General features: G+C 44.0%; 1 protein-coding gene across 1 annotated transcript; it reads right to left on the reverse strand.

Annotated features, from left to right (window-relative positions):
- Positions 1–3,513: 3,513 nt before the first annotated feature.
- On the reverse strand, positions 3,514–15,070 carry LOC139407551 (hyaluronan and proteoglycan link protein 3-like). The gene is made up of 6 exons (XM_071151374.1): positions 14,959–15,070; positions 13,837–14,006; positions 10,937–11,317; positions 10,406–10,708; positions 3,920–4,851; positions 3,514–3,840 (listed from the first exon to the last, which is right to left on the reverse strand). Exons 2-5 carry the CDS (start codon positions 13,961–13,963, stop codon positions 4,574–4,576), a joined length of 1,089 nt encoding a protein of 362 aa, XP_071007475.1. The 5' UTR covers positions 13,964–14,006; positions 14,959–15,070; the 3' UTR covers positions 3,514–3,840; positions 3,920–4,573.
- Between the last annotated feature and the right edge of the window lie 1,773 nt (positions 15,071–16,843).

The following is a 16,843-nucleotide window of genomic DNA, read 5'->3' on the forward strand; positions in this document are numbered from 1 at the left end:
GACACCTCAGTGCCTGTGTTGGCTCATCCGGATCCCTCTTTGCCATTCATAGTGGAGGTGGACGCATCCGAAGCTGGGATAGGAGCAGTGCTCTCTCAGCGTTCGGGTACGCCACTGAAGCTTCGCCCCTGTGCTTTATTTCTTTTCGAAGAAGCTCAGCCCGGCGGAGCGAAACTATGATGTGGGGAACCGAGAGCTGTTAGCTGTCGTAGAAGCCTTGAAGGTGTGGAGGCATTGGTTTGAGGGGGCTAAACACCCTTTTCTCATCTGGACTGACCACCGCAATCTGGTGTACATCCGGCAGGTGAGGAGACTGAATCCTCGCCAGGCAAGGTGGGCCATGTTTTTCACTCATTTTGTGTTTACTCTTTCTTACAGACCAGGCTCCCAGAACGTTAAGGCAGACGCATCGTCTCAGCTATATGACACAGAGGAGCGGTCCATGGATCCCTCTCCCATACTCCCAGCTTCGTGTTTGGTGGTGCCAGTAGTGTGGGAGCTGCACTCGGACATTGAGCGGGCGTCACGTGCAGAGCCCTCTCCTCCTGAGTGTCCAGCTGGTCGTCTGTACGTTCCGTCTGCTGTCCGCGACTGATTGATCTATTGGGCTCACACGTCACCCTCCTCTGGTCATCCTGGGATAGGTCGGACGATGCGCTGTCTTGATGGGAGGTACTGGTGGCCCACTTTAGCTAAGGACGTGAGGATTTATATTTCCTCCTGCTCGGTGTGCGCCCAGTGCAAGGCTCCTAGACACCTGCCCAGAGGTAAGCTACAACCTTTACCCGTTCCTCAACAGCCGTGGTCGCACCTGTCGGTGGATTTTTTTGACTGATCTTCCACCTTCACAGGGTTACACCACGATCCTGGTCGTTGTGGAGCGGTTTTCAAAGTCCTGTCGTCTCCTCCCTTTGCCCGGTCTCCCTACGGTCTCCCTCTCCCTACAGGGGGAGAGAGTTAACCAGGATGTGGGTAGGTTTCTGCGGTCTTATTGCCAGGACCAGCCGGGGGAGTGGGCGAAGTTCGTGCCCTGTGCAGAGATGGGTACCCATGTTCGTCCTCGTACCCATGTTCGTTTATGTATGTACGTATTTAGTGTTTGGAGCATGTTAAGTGGACTTATATTAAAAGACTCCATTTACACTCCGTTTGACTCTCCAGCGCCTGACTTCCCTGCCACCTAAACACACGACTCTGACAGCAGGGTTGTGTTCAAGGCACAATACGGAAGAGAAAGGGAAAGGCAACTGAAACAGGGAGATATTACCTGGACAATAAACACACATTATTATTTTCCCGTTGCAAAGTGTAAAAAATAATAATAATAATGTTTTCATTGTGTGACCTCATGAACGGGACCTAGCTCCCGAGTGGCAAAGCGGTCTAAGACACTGCATCTCAGTGCTAGAGGTGTCACTACAGACCCTGGTTCGATTCCAGGCAGTATCACAGCCGGTCGTGATTGGGAGTCCCATAGGGCGGCGCATAATTGACCTAGTTAAATAAAATGTTAAAAGCAGGCACACAGAAGTTTTTAATGTTTCTAAATATGGCGTCTGGGTCAACATCAGCGATTACAACATCTATTCAAATGTTGAAAGCAGTTGTGTCAGTAATGGACTACTAAAAAAAACTTCAGTAAAGACTTGACCATTGACATTATTTTATTAATTTGGTAGAACACTTAGTCATACAACCTGATTTAAAGTAGCACGATTGAATAAGTCAGACAACCTGATTTAAAGTAGAACGATTGAATTCAAGTCAGACAACCTGATTTACAGTAGCATGATTTAATTCAAGTCAGACAACCTGATTTAAAGTAGCATGATTGAATAAGTCAGACAACCTGATTTAAAGTAGAACGATCGAATTCAAGTCAGACAACCTGATTTACAGTAGCATGATTTAATTCAAGTCAGACAACCTGATTTAAAGTAGCATGATTTACAGTGCCTTGCGAAAGTATTCGGCCCCCTTGAACTTTGCGACCTTTTGCCACATTTCAGGCTTCAAACATAAAGATATAAAACTGTATTTTTTTGTGAAGAATCAACAACAAGTGGGACACAATCATGAAGTGGAAGGACATTTATTGGATATTTCAAACTTTTTTAACAAATCAAAAACTGAAAAATTGGGCGTGCAAAATTATTCAGCCCCTTTACTTTCAGTGCAGCAAACTCTCTCCAGAAGTTCAGTGAGGATCTCTGAATGATCCAATGTTGACCTAAATGACTAATGATGATAAATACAATCCACCTGTGTGTAATCAAGTCTCCGTATAAATGCACCTGCACTGTGATAGTCTCAGAGGTCCGTTAAAAGTGCAGAGAGCATCATGAAGAACAAGGAACACACCAGGCAGGTCCGAGATACTGTTGTGAAGAAGTTTAAAGACGGATTTGGATACAAAAAGATTTCCCAAGCTTTAAACATCCCAAGGAGCACTGTGCAAGCGATAATATTGAAATGGAAGGAGTATCAGACCACTGCAAATCTACCAAGACCTGGCCGTCCCTCTAAACTTTCAACTCATACAAGGAGAAGACTGATCAGAGATGCAGCCAAGAGGCCCATGATCACTCTGGATGAACTGCAGAGATCTACAGCTGAGGTGGGAGACTCTGTCCATAGGACAACAATCAGTCGTATATTGCACAAATCTGGCCTTTATGGAAGAGTGGCAAGAAGAAAGCCATTTCTTAAAGATATCCATAAAAAGTGTTGTTTAAAGTTTGCCACAAGCCACCTGGGAGACACACCAAACATGTGGAAGAAGGTGCTCTGGTCAGATGAAACCAAAATTGAACTTTTTGGCAACAATGCAAAACGTTATGTTTGGTGTAAAAGCAACACAGCTGAACACACCATCCCCACTGTCAAACATGGTGGTGGCAGCATCATGGTTTGGGCCTGCTTTTCTTCAGCAGGGACAGGGAAGATGGTTAAAATTGATGGGAAGATGGATGGAGCCAAATACAGGACCATTTTGGAAGAAAACCTGATGGAGTCTGCAAAAGACCTGAGACTGGGACAGAGATTTGTCTTCCAACAAGACAATGATCCAAAATATAAAGCAAAATATACAATGGAATGGTTCAAAAATAAACATATCCAGGTGTTAGAATGGCCAAGTCAAAGTCCAGACCTGAATCCAATCGAGAATCTGTGGAAAGAACTGAAAACTGCTGTTCACAAATGCTCTCCATCCAACCTCACTGAGCTCGAGCTGTTTTGCAAGGAGGAATGGGAAAAAATGTCAGTCTCTCGATGTGCAAAACTGATAGAGACATACCCCAAGCGACTTACAGCTGTAATCGCAGCAAAAGGTGGCGCTACAAATATCCAATAAATGTCGTTCCACCACATGATTGTGTCCCACTTGTTGTTGATTCTTCACAAAAAAAAACAGTTTTATATCTTTATGTTTGAAGCCTGAAATGTGGCAAAAGGTCGCAAAGTTCAAGGGGGCCGAATACTTTCGCAAGGCACTGTAATTAGTCAGACAACCTGGTTTAAAGTCTAATGATTTAATTAAAGTCAGACAACCTGATTTAAAGTAGCACGATTGAATTCAAGTCAGACAACCTGATTTAAAGTAGCATGATTTAATTAAAGTCGAATGATTTAATTAAAGTCATACAACCTGATTTAAAATAGCACGATACACATGGAAGCCTTTTAACACTGAGCTCCTCTACAAGGTCACAAAATACTGTCAAATCTCCTTCCAACATAACAGTCTACAGTGCAAATCCCCTTCCAACATGACAGTCTACAGTGCATTCGGAAAGTATTCAGAACCCTGGACTTTTCCCACATTTTGTGATCCTGTTTCTACTGTATAACTCTTATCCTGTTTCTACTGTGTAACTCTTGTCCTGTTTCTACTGTATAACTCTTATCCTGTTTCTACATATAATCATATTCCTTATTGTTCCCCTCATCAATCTACACACAAAACCTCATTTTTTTTGTAAATGTATAAAAAGAAAAAGTATTCATAGTCATTCATTTCATCATTCCATTCCAACCCTTATAAAAACAAGACATGAAAAGGCATTCTAACACAAAGAGGATCGTCCAGAAATGTGCCTAAGACTATGAATGACATACATTGAACTGAAATGACTTCAGGAACAGTGAGACATAGCAAAACACAGTTCAACAAAACACCAAGGGAAAGACCTTGGTTGGATAAAAAAAAAAATCACTGGCGAAGCATCACGAGGGCAATGCTGTGGGTTGAACACCTTCCCTGAGTTTACTGTGAGCCAAACCTGACAACACAACCCTAAATAGCCAGTATACAGTATGTGTATCAGTACTGGTTGGAGTCTCAGCGGGGAGTATGACTGATAGTATGTTCAATATGAGGAGATTAAGACAGTTCACTATGACTATACAGCGGACGCTATAAGAGCAGAACTAGCTAATGCTAAGTAGCATGCAGGCTAGTGTGGTGTCTGTGGTGAATAGAGAAGTTAACTAGTAGAGGCTATCTGTCATACTGTAGTACTGCTTCATACTGATATATTGTGGTGTTCGTTGGGGGGGGGGGGGGGGGGGTTTACCGATAGCAGTAGACAATGTATTTCTGCTGCTGGGGGGGGAATCCGAAATGACGCACCCCTGGCTCTGAGGGGCCGCAGTTAGGGTGGACCTTGGCGATGGGGTAACGGACGCTCCCATCGGCCAACCAGCCTGCGATGCAGAGGTCCAATCCCATGAACCTCCAGGCGGCGTAGAGTTGGCCCACCTTAGCGATCTGACCGCCGTCGTCAACGCACGCTGCCACCGCCTCGGTGAAGTTGAACTTCTGGGGTTGTTTCAGGAAGTATACTGTCCCTGTGACAGAAGAGACAGAGGATAGGAGTACTAAGCACGTGTAAGGAGGGATCTTAAAACACGGGTAAGGAGGGGGCCGCTTAAAATACGTTTAAGGAGAAGACCGCTTAAAACACGTGTAAGGAGGGGACCGCTTAAAACATGTAAGGAGGGGACCGCTTAAAACACGTTTAAGGAGGGGACCGCTTAAAACACGTTTAAGGAGGGGACCGCTTAAAACATGTAAGGAGGGGACCGCTTAAAACACGTTTAAGGAGGGGGCCGCTTAAAACACGTTTAAGGAGGGGACCGCTTAAAACATGTAAGGAGGGGACCGCTTACAACACGTTTAAGGAGGGGACCGCTTACAACACGTGTAAGGAGGGGACCGCTTACAACACGTGTAAGGAGGGGACCGCTTACAACACGTGTAAGGAGGGGACCGCTTACAACACGTGTAAGGAGGGGACCGCTTAAAACACGTTTAAGGAGGGGACCGCTTAAAACATGTAAGGAGGGGACCGCTTAAAACACGTTTATGGAGGGGGCCGTTTAAAACATGTAAGGAGGGGACCGCTTAAAACACGTGTAAGGAGGGGACCGCTTAAAACACGTGTAAGGAGGGGACCGCCTAAAACACGTGTAAGGAGGGGACCGCCTAAAACACGTTTAAGGAGGGGACCGCCTAAAACACGTGTAAGGAGGGGACCGCCTAAAACACGTTTAAGGAGGGGACCGCCTAAAACACGTTTAAGGAGAGGACCGCTTAAAACACGTGTAAGGAGGGGACCGCTTAAAACACGTAAGGAGGGGACCACTTAAAACATGTAAGGAGGGGACCACTTAAAACACGTTTAAGGAGGGGACCGCTTAAAACACGTGTAAGGAGGGGACCGCTTAAAACATGTAAGGAGGGGACCACTTAAAACACGTAAGGAGGGGACCGCTTAAAACACGTGTAAGGAGGGGGCCGCTTAAAACATGTAAGGAGGGGACCGCTTAAAACACGTGTAGGGAGGGGACCGCTTAAAACATGTAAGGAGGGGACCGCTTAAAACATGTGTAAGGAGGGGACCGCTTAAAACATGTAAGGAGGGGACCACTTAAAACATGTAAGGAGGGGACCGCTTAAAACACGTAAGGAGGGGACCGCTTAAAACATGTAAGGAGGGGACCGCTTAAAACATGTAAGGAGGGGACCGCTTAAAACATGTAAGGAGGGGACCGCTTAAAACATGTAAGGAGGGGACCGCTTAAAACACGTGTAAGGAGGGGACCGCTTAAAACATGTAAGGAGGGGACCGCTTAAAACATGTAAGGAGGGGACCGCTTAAAACATGTGTAAGGAGGGGACCGCTTAAAACATGTAAGGAGGGGACCGCTTAAAACACGTGTAGGGAGGGGACCGCTTAAAACATGTAAGGAGGGGACCACTTAAAACATGTAAGGAGGGGACCGCTTAAAACATGTAAGGAGGGGACCACTTAAAACATGTAAGGAGGGGACCGCTTAAAACATGTAAGGAGGGGACCACTTACAACACGTGTAGGGAGGGGACCACTTAAAACATGTAAGGAGGGGACCACTTAAAACATGTAAGGAGGGGACCACTTAAAACATGTAAGGAGGGGACCACTTACAACACGTGTAGGGAGGGGACCACTTAAAACATGTAAGGAGGGGACCACTTAAAACATGTAAGGAGGGGACCACTTAAAACATGTAAGGAGGGGACCACTTAAAACATGTAAGGAGGGGACCACTTAAAACACGTTTAAGGAGGGGACCACTTAAAACATGTAAGGAGGGGACCACTTAAAACATGTAAGGAGGGGACCACTTAACACACGTTTGAGGGGACCACTTAAAACATGTAAGGAGGGGACCACTTAAAACATGTAAAGAGGGGACCACTTAAAACACGTTTAAGGAGGGGACCGCCTAAAACACGTGTAAGGAGGGGACCGCCTAAAACACGTTTAAGGAGGGGACCGCCTAAAACACGTTTAAGGAGAGGACCGCTTAAAACACGTGTAAGGAGGGGACCGCTTAAAACACGTAAGGAGGGGACCACTTAAAACATGTAAGGAGGGGACCACTTAAAACACGTTTAAGGAGGGGACCGCTTAAAACACGTGTAAGGAGGGGACCGCTTAAAACATGTAAGGAGGGGACCACTTAAAACACGTAAGGAGGGGACCGCTTAAAACACGTGTAAGGAGGGGGCCGCTTAAAACATGTAAGGAGGGGACCGCTTAAAACACGTGTAGGGAGGGGACCGCTTAAAACATGTAAGGAGGGGACCGCTTAAAACATGTGTAAGGAGGGGACCGCTTAAAACATGTAAGGAGGGGACCACTTAAAACATGTAAGGAGGGGACCGCTTAAAACACGTAAGGAGGGGACCGCTTAAAACATGTAAGGAGGGGACCGCTTAAAACATGTAAGGAGGGGACCGCTTAAAACATGTAAGGAGGGGACCGCTTAAAACATGTAAGGAGGGGACCGCTTAAAACACGTGTAAGGAGGGGACCGCTTAAAACATGTAAGGAGGGGACCGCTTAAAACATGTAAGGAGGGGACCGCTTAAAACATGTGTAAGGAGGGGACCGCTTAAAACATGTAAGGAGGGGACCGCTTAAAACACGTGTAGGGAGGGGACCGCTTAAAACATGTAAGGAGGGGACCACTTAAAACATGTAAGGAGGGGACCGCTTAAAACATGTAAGGAGGGGACCACTTAAAACATGTAAGGAGGGGACCGCTTAAAACATGTAAGGAGGGGACCACTTACAACACGTGTAGGGAGGGGACCACTTAAAACATGTAAGGAGGGGACCACTTAAAACATGTAAGGAGGGGACCACTTAAAACATGTAAGGAGGGGACCACTTACAACACGTGTAGGGAGGGGACCACTTAAAACATGTAAGGAGGGGACCACTTAAAACATGTAAGGAGGGGACCACTTAAAACATGTAAGGAGGGGACCACTTAAAACATGTAAGGAGGGGACCACTTAAAACACGTTTAAGGAGGGGACCACTTAAAACATGTAAGGAGGGGACCACTTAAAACATGTAAGGAGGGGACCACTTAAAACACGTTTGAGGGGACCACTTAAAACATGTAAGGAGGGGACCACTTAAAACATGTAAGGAGGGGACCACTTAAAACACGTTTAAGGAGGGGACCACTTAAAACATGTAAGGAGGGGACCACTTAAAACACGTAAGGAGGGGACCGCTTAAAACATGTAAGGAGGGGACCACTTAAAACACGTTTAAGGAGGGGACCACTTAAAACATGTAAGGAGGGGACCGCTTAAAACATGTAAGGAGGGGACCACTTAAAACATGTAAGGAGGGGACCGCTTAAAACGTGTAAGGAGGGGACCGCTTAAAACATGTAAGGAGGGGACCGCTTAAAACACGTGTAGGGAGGGGACCGCTTAAAACATGTAAGGAGGGGACCACTTAAAACATGTAAGGAGGGGACCGCTTAAAACATGTAAGGAGGGGACCACTTAAAACATGTAAGGAGGGGACCGCTTAAAACATGTAAGGAGGGGACCACTTACAACACGTGTAGGGAGGGGACCACTTAAAACATGTAAGGAGGGGACCACTTAAAACATGTAAGGAGGGGACCACTTAAAACATGTAAGGAGGGGACCACTTACAACACGTGTAGGGAGGGGACCACTTAAAACATGTAAGGAGGGGACCACTTAAAACATGTTTAAGGAGGGGACCACTTAAAACATGTAAGGAGGGGACCACTTAAAACATGTAAGGAGGGGACCACTTAAAACACGTTTAAGGAGGGGACCACTTAAAACATGTAAGGAGGGGACCACTTAAAACATGTAAGGAGGGGACCACTTAAAACACGTTTGGAGGGGACCACTTAAAACATGTAAGGAGGGGACCACTTAAAACATGTAAGGAGGGGACCACTTAAAACACGTTTAAGGAGGGGACCACTTAAAACATGTAAGGAGGGGGCCACTTAAAACATGTAAGGAGGGGACCACTTAAAACATGTAAGGAGGGGACCACTTAAAACACGTTTAAGGAGGGGACCACTTAAAACATGTAAGGAGGGGACCGCTTAAAACATGTAAGGAGGGGACCACTTAAAACATGTAAGGAGGGGACCGCTTAAAACATGTAAGGAGGGGACCGCTTAAAACATGTAAGGAGGGGACCACTTAAAACATGTAAGGAGGGGACCACTTAAAACACGTTTGAGGGGACCACTTAAAACATGTAAGGAGGGGACCACTTAAAACATGTAAGGAGGGGACCACTTAAAACATGTAAGGAGGGGACCACTTAAAACACGTAAGGAGGGGACCACTTAAAACATGAGGAGGGGACCACTTAAAACATGTAAGGAGGGGACCACTTAAAACATGTAAGGAGGGGACCGCTTAAAACATGTAAGGAGGGGACCGCTTAAAACATGTAAGGAGGGGACCACTTAAAACATGTAAGGAGGGGACCACTTAAAACACGTAAGGAGGGGACCACTTAAAACACGTTTAAGGAGGGGACCACTTAAAACATGTAAGGAGGGGACCACTTAAAACATGTAAGGAGGGGACCACTTAAAACACGTTTGAGGGGACCACTTAAAACATGTAAGGAGGGGACCACTTAAAACATGTAAGGAGGGGACCACTTAAAACACGTTTAAGGAGGGGACCACTTAAAACATGTAAGGAGGGGGCCACTTAAAACATGTAAGGAGGGGACCACTTAAAACATGTAAGGAGGGGACCACTTAAAACACGTTTAAGGAGGGGACCACTTAAAACATGTAAGGAGAGGACCACTTAAAACATGTAAGGAGGGGACCGCTTAAAACATGTAAGGAGGGGACCACTTAAAACATGTAAGGAGGGGACCGCTTAAAACATGTAAGGAGGGGACCGCTTAAAACATGTAAGGAGGGGACCACTTAAAACATGTAAGGAGGGGACCACTTAAAACACGTTTGAGGGGACCACTTAAAACATGTAAGGAGGGGACCACTTAAAACATGTAAGGAGGGGACCACTTAAAACATGTAAGGAGGGGACCACTTAAAACACGTTTAAGGAGGGGACCACTTAAAACATGTAAGGAGGGGACCACTTAAAACATGTAAGGAGGGGACCGCTTAAAACATGTAAGGAGGGGACCACTTAAAACATGTAAGGAGGGGACCACTTAAAACATGTAAGGAGGGGACCACTTAAAACATGTAAGGAGGGGACCACTTAAAACACGTTTAAGGAGGGGACCACTTAAACATGTAAGGAGGGGACCACTTAAAACATGTAAGGAGGGGACCACTTAAAACATGTAAGGAGGGGACCACTTAAAACATGTAAGGAGGGGACCACTTAAAACATGTAAGGAGGGGACCACTTAAAACATGTAAGGAGGGGACCGCTTAAAACATGTTGGTCAACTGCATTCATGTCCATTCATTCACATTTCTCAATTTTCTTGTTACACTTTTATCTTGCTGAAGTGTTTAGTCTGTGTTTTTGGAGACTAATATTGACATACACACACACACTGACCCTTGGGGGCGGCTGAGAAACAGAAGGCATCAAAACGGTGGAGGTGGCGGTGGCGTTGTCCATAACTACGGAGACCAGGGGCTAAGTCCACGCCCCCACAGGGCTCCCGCGGTGTGGTGATTGGGTACTGAGCCGTCCCATCAGCCAACCATCCGGCGTTGCACCAGTCGAGCCCCTCCTCCCAGGCGACAAAGAGCTGGTCAAAAGTGGCCAGGGTCGAATCCTGCTCCTCACACGCACGCTGGGCCCCCAGGAAGTTGAAATGGTATCGGCCCTTCTGGGAGTGGTAGGGAAATACCACTCCTACAAATGGGGAAAAAGGTTTTAATGTTCTATAGGGGTTAAATTGCTATAGGGGATAAATTCACCAACTGTCCTTGCAGTGACTAATGCCAGTATAGACACTTGTAAGGACAATATGTTCAAGGTCATTTGAAAAACAGATTGAACGGAGTGGACTGTGTTCTGTTCAGAGCTGAGGGGGCTGTCTAGACACATACACACACACAAACACAGACACACAACACACACCTCGCAGCTCCAGCTCCACCGTCACGCTTTCGTCCTCCAGTCCGTCGATGACCTCACAGCGGTAGCGGCCTGTGTCGTTCAGGTGCAGCTCCTTGATCACCAGCGACATGTCCCCTGGAGCAGCCCGACGCAGGCGCACCCTCCCCTGGAAGCTGCCGTAGCTACGGTGACGGTTGCCCATGGCGACCATCACGTCGGTCTCACGGGCGGTCTTGCCGGCGCCGTTGGTGGGCAGCCAAGACCATTTGACCCGGGTCCGACGGGGGCCGTTGATCTCAGGTTCGTAGCGGTAGTGACAGGGCAGGGTAACATTACTACCCCTGGCCGCCGACACCGAGGCCTGGGGGGACTCCACATGGAGACGCACCCCGTTGAAATAGACTGGAGAAGACACAGTAGAGACAAGAACACAGGATAGACCTGAGTTATACAGTAGAAACAGGATAAGAGTTATACAGTAGAAACAGGATAAGAGTTATACAGTAGAAACAGGATAAGAGTTGTACAGTAGAAACAGGACAAGAGTTACACAGTAGAAACAGGATAAGAGTTATACAGTAGAAACAGGATAAGAGTTATACAGTAGAAACAGGATAAGAGTTGTACAGTAGAAACAGGATAAGAGTTATAGAGTAGAAACAGGACAAGAGTTATACAGTAGAAACAGGATAAGAGTTATACAGTAGAAACAGGATAAGAGTTATACAGTAGAAACAGGATAAGAGTTGTACAGTAGAAACAGGATAAGAGTTATACAGTAGAAACAGGACAAGAGTTACACAGTAGAAACAGGATAAGAGTTATACAGCAGAAACAGGACAAGAGTTATACAGCAGAAACAGGACAAGAGTTATACAGCAGAAACAGGATAAGAGTTATACAGTAGAAACAGGATAAGAGTTATACAGTAGAAACAGGATAAGAGTTATACAGTAGAAACAGGATAAGAGTTATACAGTAGAAACAGGATAAGAGTTATACAGTAGAAACAGGACAAGAGTTACACAGTAGAAACAGGATAAGAGTTATACAGTAGAAACAGTATAAGAGTTATACAGTAGAAACAGGATAAGAGTTATACAGTAGAAACAGGATAAGAGTTATACAGTAGAAACAGGATAAGAGTTATACAGTAGAAACAGGATAAGAGTTATACAGTAGAAACAGGACAAGAGTTACACAGTAGAAACAGGATAAGAGTTATACAGTAGAAACAGGATAAGAGTTATACAGTAGAAACAGGATAAGAGTTATACAGTAGAAACAGGATAAGAGTTATACAGTAGAAACAGGATAAGAGTTATACAGTAGAAACAGGATAAGAGTTATACAGTAGAAACAGGATAAGAGTTATACAGTAGAAGAGTTATATCATACAGTAGATAGTGTATAGGGGACCAAGTATTTTTCCTGACCATGTGATTAGACCAGAGCCCCAAATACACCTGGGTCTGCCTGCAGAGTATTTGGGTTTTTACCAGGTTACCAGACCCCATATGGAGCCCTTGTGAATGCTGTGCAGGTTTATGTACATACAGTGCTTTCAGTAAGTATTCATACCCCTTGACTTATTCCACATTTTGCTACATTACAGTCGGAATTGAAAATGGATTACATCGGGGGGAATATCTAATTTTACATAAGTACTCACACCCCTTAGTCAATACATGCTAGAATCATCTTTGGCAGTATAAAGTAAATTGCTTTGCAACATTTTTTGCAGTTTTACTTTAGTGCCTTGTTGCAAACAAAAAAACTATTGCTCTTCCATTTCTTTTAACACCATTTAAAAACCATTAAAAATTCCAATTGGTAGATGAACATGTTGACCCATTGTCCATGGGCATGTTTTGGAATGTTTGTATTTTGTACAGACTTCCTTCTTTTCACTCAATCAAATCCTCTGTTGTTTTCTTCTGTCACAGCCATCAAACTCTGTAACCGTTTTAAAGTCACCATTGACCTCATAGTGAAGTGGTTTCCTTCCTCTCCGGCAACTGAGCTGGAAAGGACGCCTTTATCTTTGTAGTGACTGGGTGTTTAAATACACCATCCAACGTGTAATTAATAACTTCACCGTGCTCAAAGGGATATTCAATGTCTGCTTTTATCTTCTTCTTCTTCTTTTTTTACCCATCTACCAATAGGTGCCCTTCTTTGCGAAGCATCGGAAAACCCCCCTGGTCTTTGTGGTTGAATCTGTGTTTGAAATATACTGCAAGACTGAGGGACCTTTATAGATAATTGTATGTGTGGGGTACAGAGATGAGGTAGTCAAAAATCATCTTAAACACTATTAGTGCACACCGGGTCCATGCAACTTATTAAGCTAAACTTATTTAGGCTTACGATAACAAAGGAGTTGAATACTTATTGACTCAAGACATATCCACTTTATATTTTTAATTACATTTGTAAAAAAATGTTTAAAAACATAACTCGATTTTGACATTATTGGGTATTTTGTGTAGGCCAGTGAAACGAAACCTCAATCGAATCCATTTTAATGTCTGTAACACAACAAAATGTGTAAAAAGTAAAAAGATGTGACATCTTTCTGAAGGCACTGCAACAAACTATACAGCCGATATTGTAGAAGTTCATACCACTCCAGACTGTGCTGTCTGCTACATCTTGTGGCATGGTCAAACTGCCCGCATTCTTCTGACGTAGACAGAATAACCCACCCTCACTCCCTCCCTCTCAAGAACAGTATACCGTGTTCACACTACAGCGCCAATCCAAACCATACTGTGCTTTAATAAAACATTTTTTTTCTTCACATTCTCTGTTCGGGTTTCAGCCACTTTGGTGGATGCGTATTCAGGCCACCCGCGCACAGCGCTGCACGTAAAAATGTATAACAACGTTCTCTCTTTATTTATGGCTGTATGACCTACTCTCTCCGTTGCCATCGCCGTTCATGATGTCGTGGTAGAAAAAGCCGTTGTTGTATCTTGGGGCAGCGTGACTGGAGACGAGGTGGTACATCCAGATGACCAGTAGGGGTCGTAGTAGGTTCAACATCCTCACCGCGGAACACTGGATCTGATTTATTCTGTGAGGGATTCTTGTCATACAGGCATCAAAAACACCATTTATGATTGGTTATTCCACTCAATTGTTCCCTATTAAATCACATTTGTACATTTGTAAAGTTGGTATACATTTCCTTAATTCATAGGGGATTTAATGCAGATCTGATTATATTTCAGACATATGCTGTTGTAAATTAATCTCAATTTTAATTTGATTAAACTAGATTTGACCTGTTATTAGTTTAACAACTGTGTTCAAATAATGTATATAATCATCAGTAGAGGTCGTTGAAACCTTATATTATACATTAATTATGTGAAATTGAGTCGCAGACGCACTCTTGGTCTCTTTGTCAAATATACTTTAATCTGTGCTTGGAGGTTTATGACATTCATACCTCATAGAACATCAGAAAGTATAATATTTACCTAATATAATGTATACGTTAAAACGAAGTACTATTAAAAGGTTTAATATACATCTCGTATCACCCACAAGTGTCAAATAAATGTCAAAACAATACATTGATGCGGTAAAACAATAAGTACAGCGCATGACAAAAAAAAGTCACGAAAAAACGAAATAATTTGTCCTTTTATTTTGAAGTATTTTATTTCATAAAATATAATTTTGCAGTTTAACCAAAAGGACAAATCAAGTGCTATGAATTTTTTTTTAAAACGGTCTTATAATTAAAAGGAACCGAAATACTGGTATATTGGTTCAGTCAGAATACGTTTTTTTATTACAAGTTTTTTGTTGTAAATATTAGACTAGACCGTGCAGCCTATGGTTGTCTAATTCTCTCTTAACAAATATTCTCTAATCGTCCAGCTACTTTCATTGTTTTATCACTTTCAAGTAGGTGTCAAAGTTATTTTTATTCAATTATCTATTTGGCATCACAGTTAAGTTTCGTTTATCTCGAACCATTCACAGGACACATTCCAATATCCCGAAGTCGTAAAAATAAGACTACTTACAGATGTAACGTCGTGTCAGTTCATGTTCCCCCTGATGTGTCTTTGTGAGATAGCTACACGCCTGGTCCCAATTCTTCCCATTGCCATTTTCAGGGAGAATAAGAGATCCGACGTCATCCAGAGCAATCCTCTTGAAATGAACGAAAGTGACCTCATCGTAAAAAATAAAATAAAAACGCCCATAAAACCATCAAAGCTGCAAGACGTTAAGCCTACTATTGTGTTTGCAGTCATACGGATACAAACCGACAACAATTAAAGTATTTAATAATCTTTATATTTCCTTTACTAACTTACATTACAGCTGCATTTAAAACTGCATTGTCATGCAATTTTGATTCTTGCTTTCATTTCCCATATTTCCTTATGGCTGTTTCCCATATATATTAACATCAGGGCAACATCAATGAGGATATGTTCTTGGTGACTGAGCCTGTACATGAATATTCATATTAAGTATTGTATCTCGTGAAATGAACCAACCTTGTTTCATTACTTCGAAACGCTATATGCCAATGCATATCAAAAATAATTTCCTTAATGAATTAACTCAACTTCCAGATTAGAGTACATGTTAGACCTAGGCAAATATAAAATGAGCTACAGTATCTGTATTCACGTGTTCTCTCAATGAGGCTTTGGTTCATGGGTATTCCCTGACGTTGAAGTGGTTAGCGTCCTGTATTTCGGGTATGGTAAGGGTTATGAAGCATATTCCTTGATTCACATTTTTCCTCCACCTTGAATAACACTGACACAAGTATCGTGTGGACTCATTTCAGTGAAAGGCAATTCAATAACAACAGCAGCTATGGAAAACAAAGATAATTCCAGTTCTCAGAGACCTCTGGAACTTGTTGATTCTGTAAATAGTTGAGTGAAGTCTATGTATCACTGTGAAGATGTGGGACATTTTTTACCCCCTACTTGATTCACATGCTAAGCCCCAAAGGGAATAAGAGGGTATGCCCTACAAACCACCCTCAACATATAAAACACAAATGCACGCACGCAGGTATGAATGTGTGTACACACACACACACACACACACACACACACACACACGCACTAAGTCAAGAGCAATACCCTACACACGCCACCCTCTGGAGAAAAACCTGTCTACATTCAGCTGTTATTTTAGAGTTCCTGGTGCCTGAAACACTATACAGGAGGAAAAAGCTGCTCTGAGCCCTTTGAAACCAACAGGATGCCAGACTACCACCACCCCCTTCCCCATCCCTATAGACAAACCCCTGGCCATCTACATTCTAGACCCTCACCACACACACTCACACATAGAGACATGCGCGCACACACACACAGAGACGTGTACGCACAAACAACCCATCCTAGACTGCCCCCCCCCCGCCACGATCCCTCTGCTTATAACCCACAGCCATCCCCCTCTGTGCTTGCTGGGAGACACCCTTTCACCTTTCACCATCTCACTGACACAGCCATTACTGCTGCGTTTGAAGAGCCCTAGTCGCTGCTATTCTCAAAGCCTAGATGAAAGCCTATGCCTGGGGCTCTGAATACCAGGTCCCTGTGAACTGCAGGGGGGGACTGGATCCAGGGGTATAATCTATACCGTCAACAGCAAAGCCAGTTTGTGTTGGATGAGATGGCACATACACAGGCAGTCACAAAGACGTACACACACACACAGCCCAAATGTGTGGTTTGACAATGACATAAGTAGCTCTGCTGTCACATTTGTTGAAACTAAGAGTAGACACTCAGACGGCAGGGTTGGTCACAAAAGGGGATGTGAGTGTTGAATTAGAGGGTTTGAGTTTTGAAGGCTGATAATGACATGGGACGGTAACGGTGAGAAAGCCAATATTCAAACGCATAACAGACGTGACGATAAAGACGAATGAGC

This window comes from Oncorhynchus clarkii, chromosome 4 (genome assembly GCF_045791955.1).
Source record: "Oncorhynchus clarkii lewisi isolate Uvic-CL-2024 chromosome 4, UVic_Ocla_1.0, whole genome shotgun sequence".
Classification (NCBI taxonomy): domain Eukaryota; kingdom Metazoa; phylum Chordata; class Actinopteri; order Salmoniformes; family Salmonidae; genus Oncorhynchus; species Oncorhynchus clarkii.

Bases quoted from the DNA above. Each gene is read 5' to 3' on its own strand.
- LOC139407551 (XM_071151374.1), bottom strand. From the start codon at position 13,963: ATGTTGAACCTACTACGACCCCTACTGGTCATCTGGATGTACCACCTC. The intron at 11,318-13,836 runs GTAGGTCATACA...TGTCTTCTCCAG, and splicing joins CGGCGATGGCAACGGAGAGA to TCTATTTCAACGGGGTGCGT. The intron at 10,709-10,936 runs GTGTGTGTTGTG...CCCCATTTGTAG, and splicing joins GGTGGAGCTGGAGCTGCGAG to GAGTGGTATTTCCCTACCAC.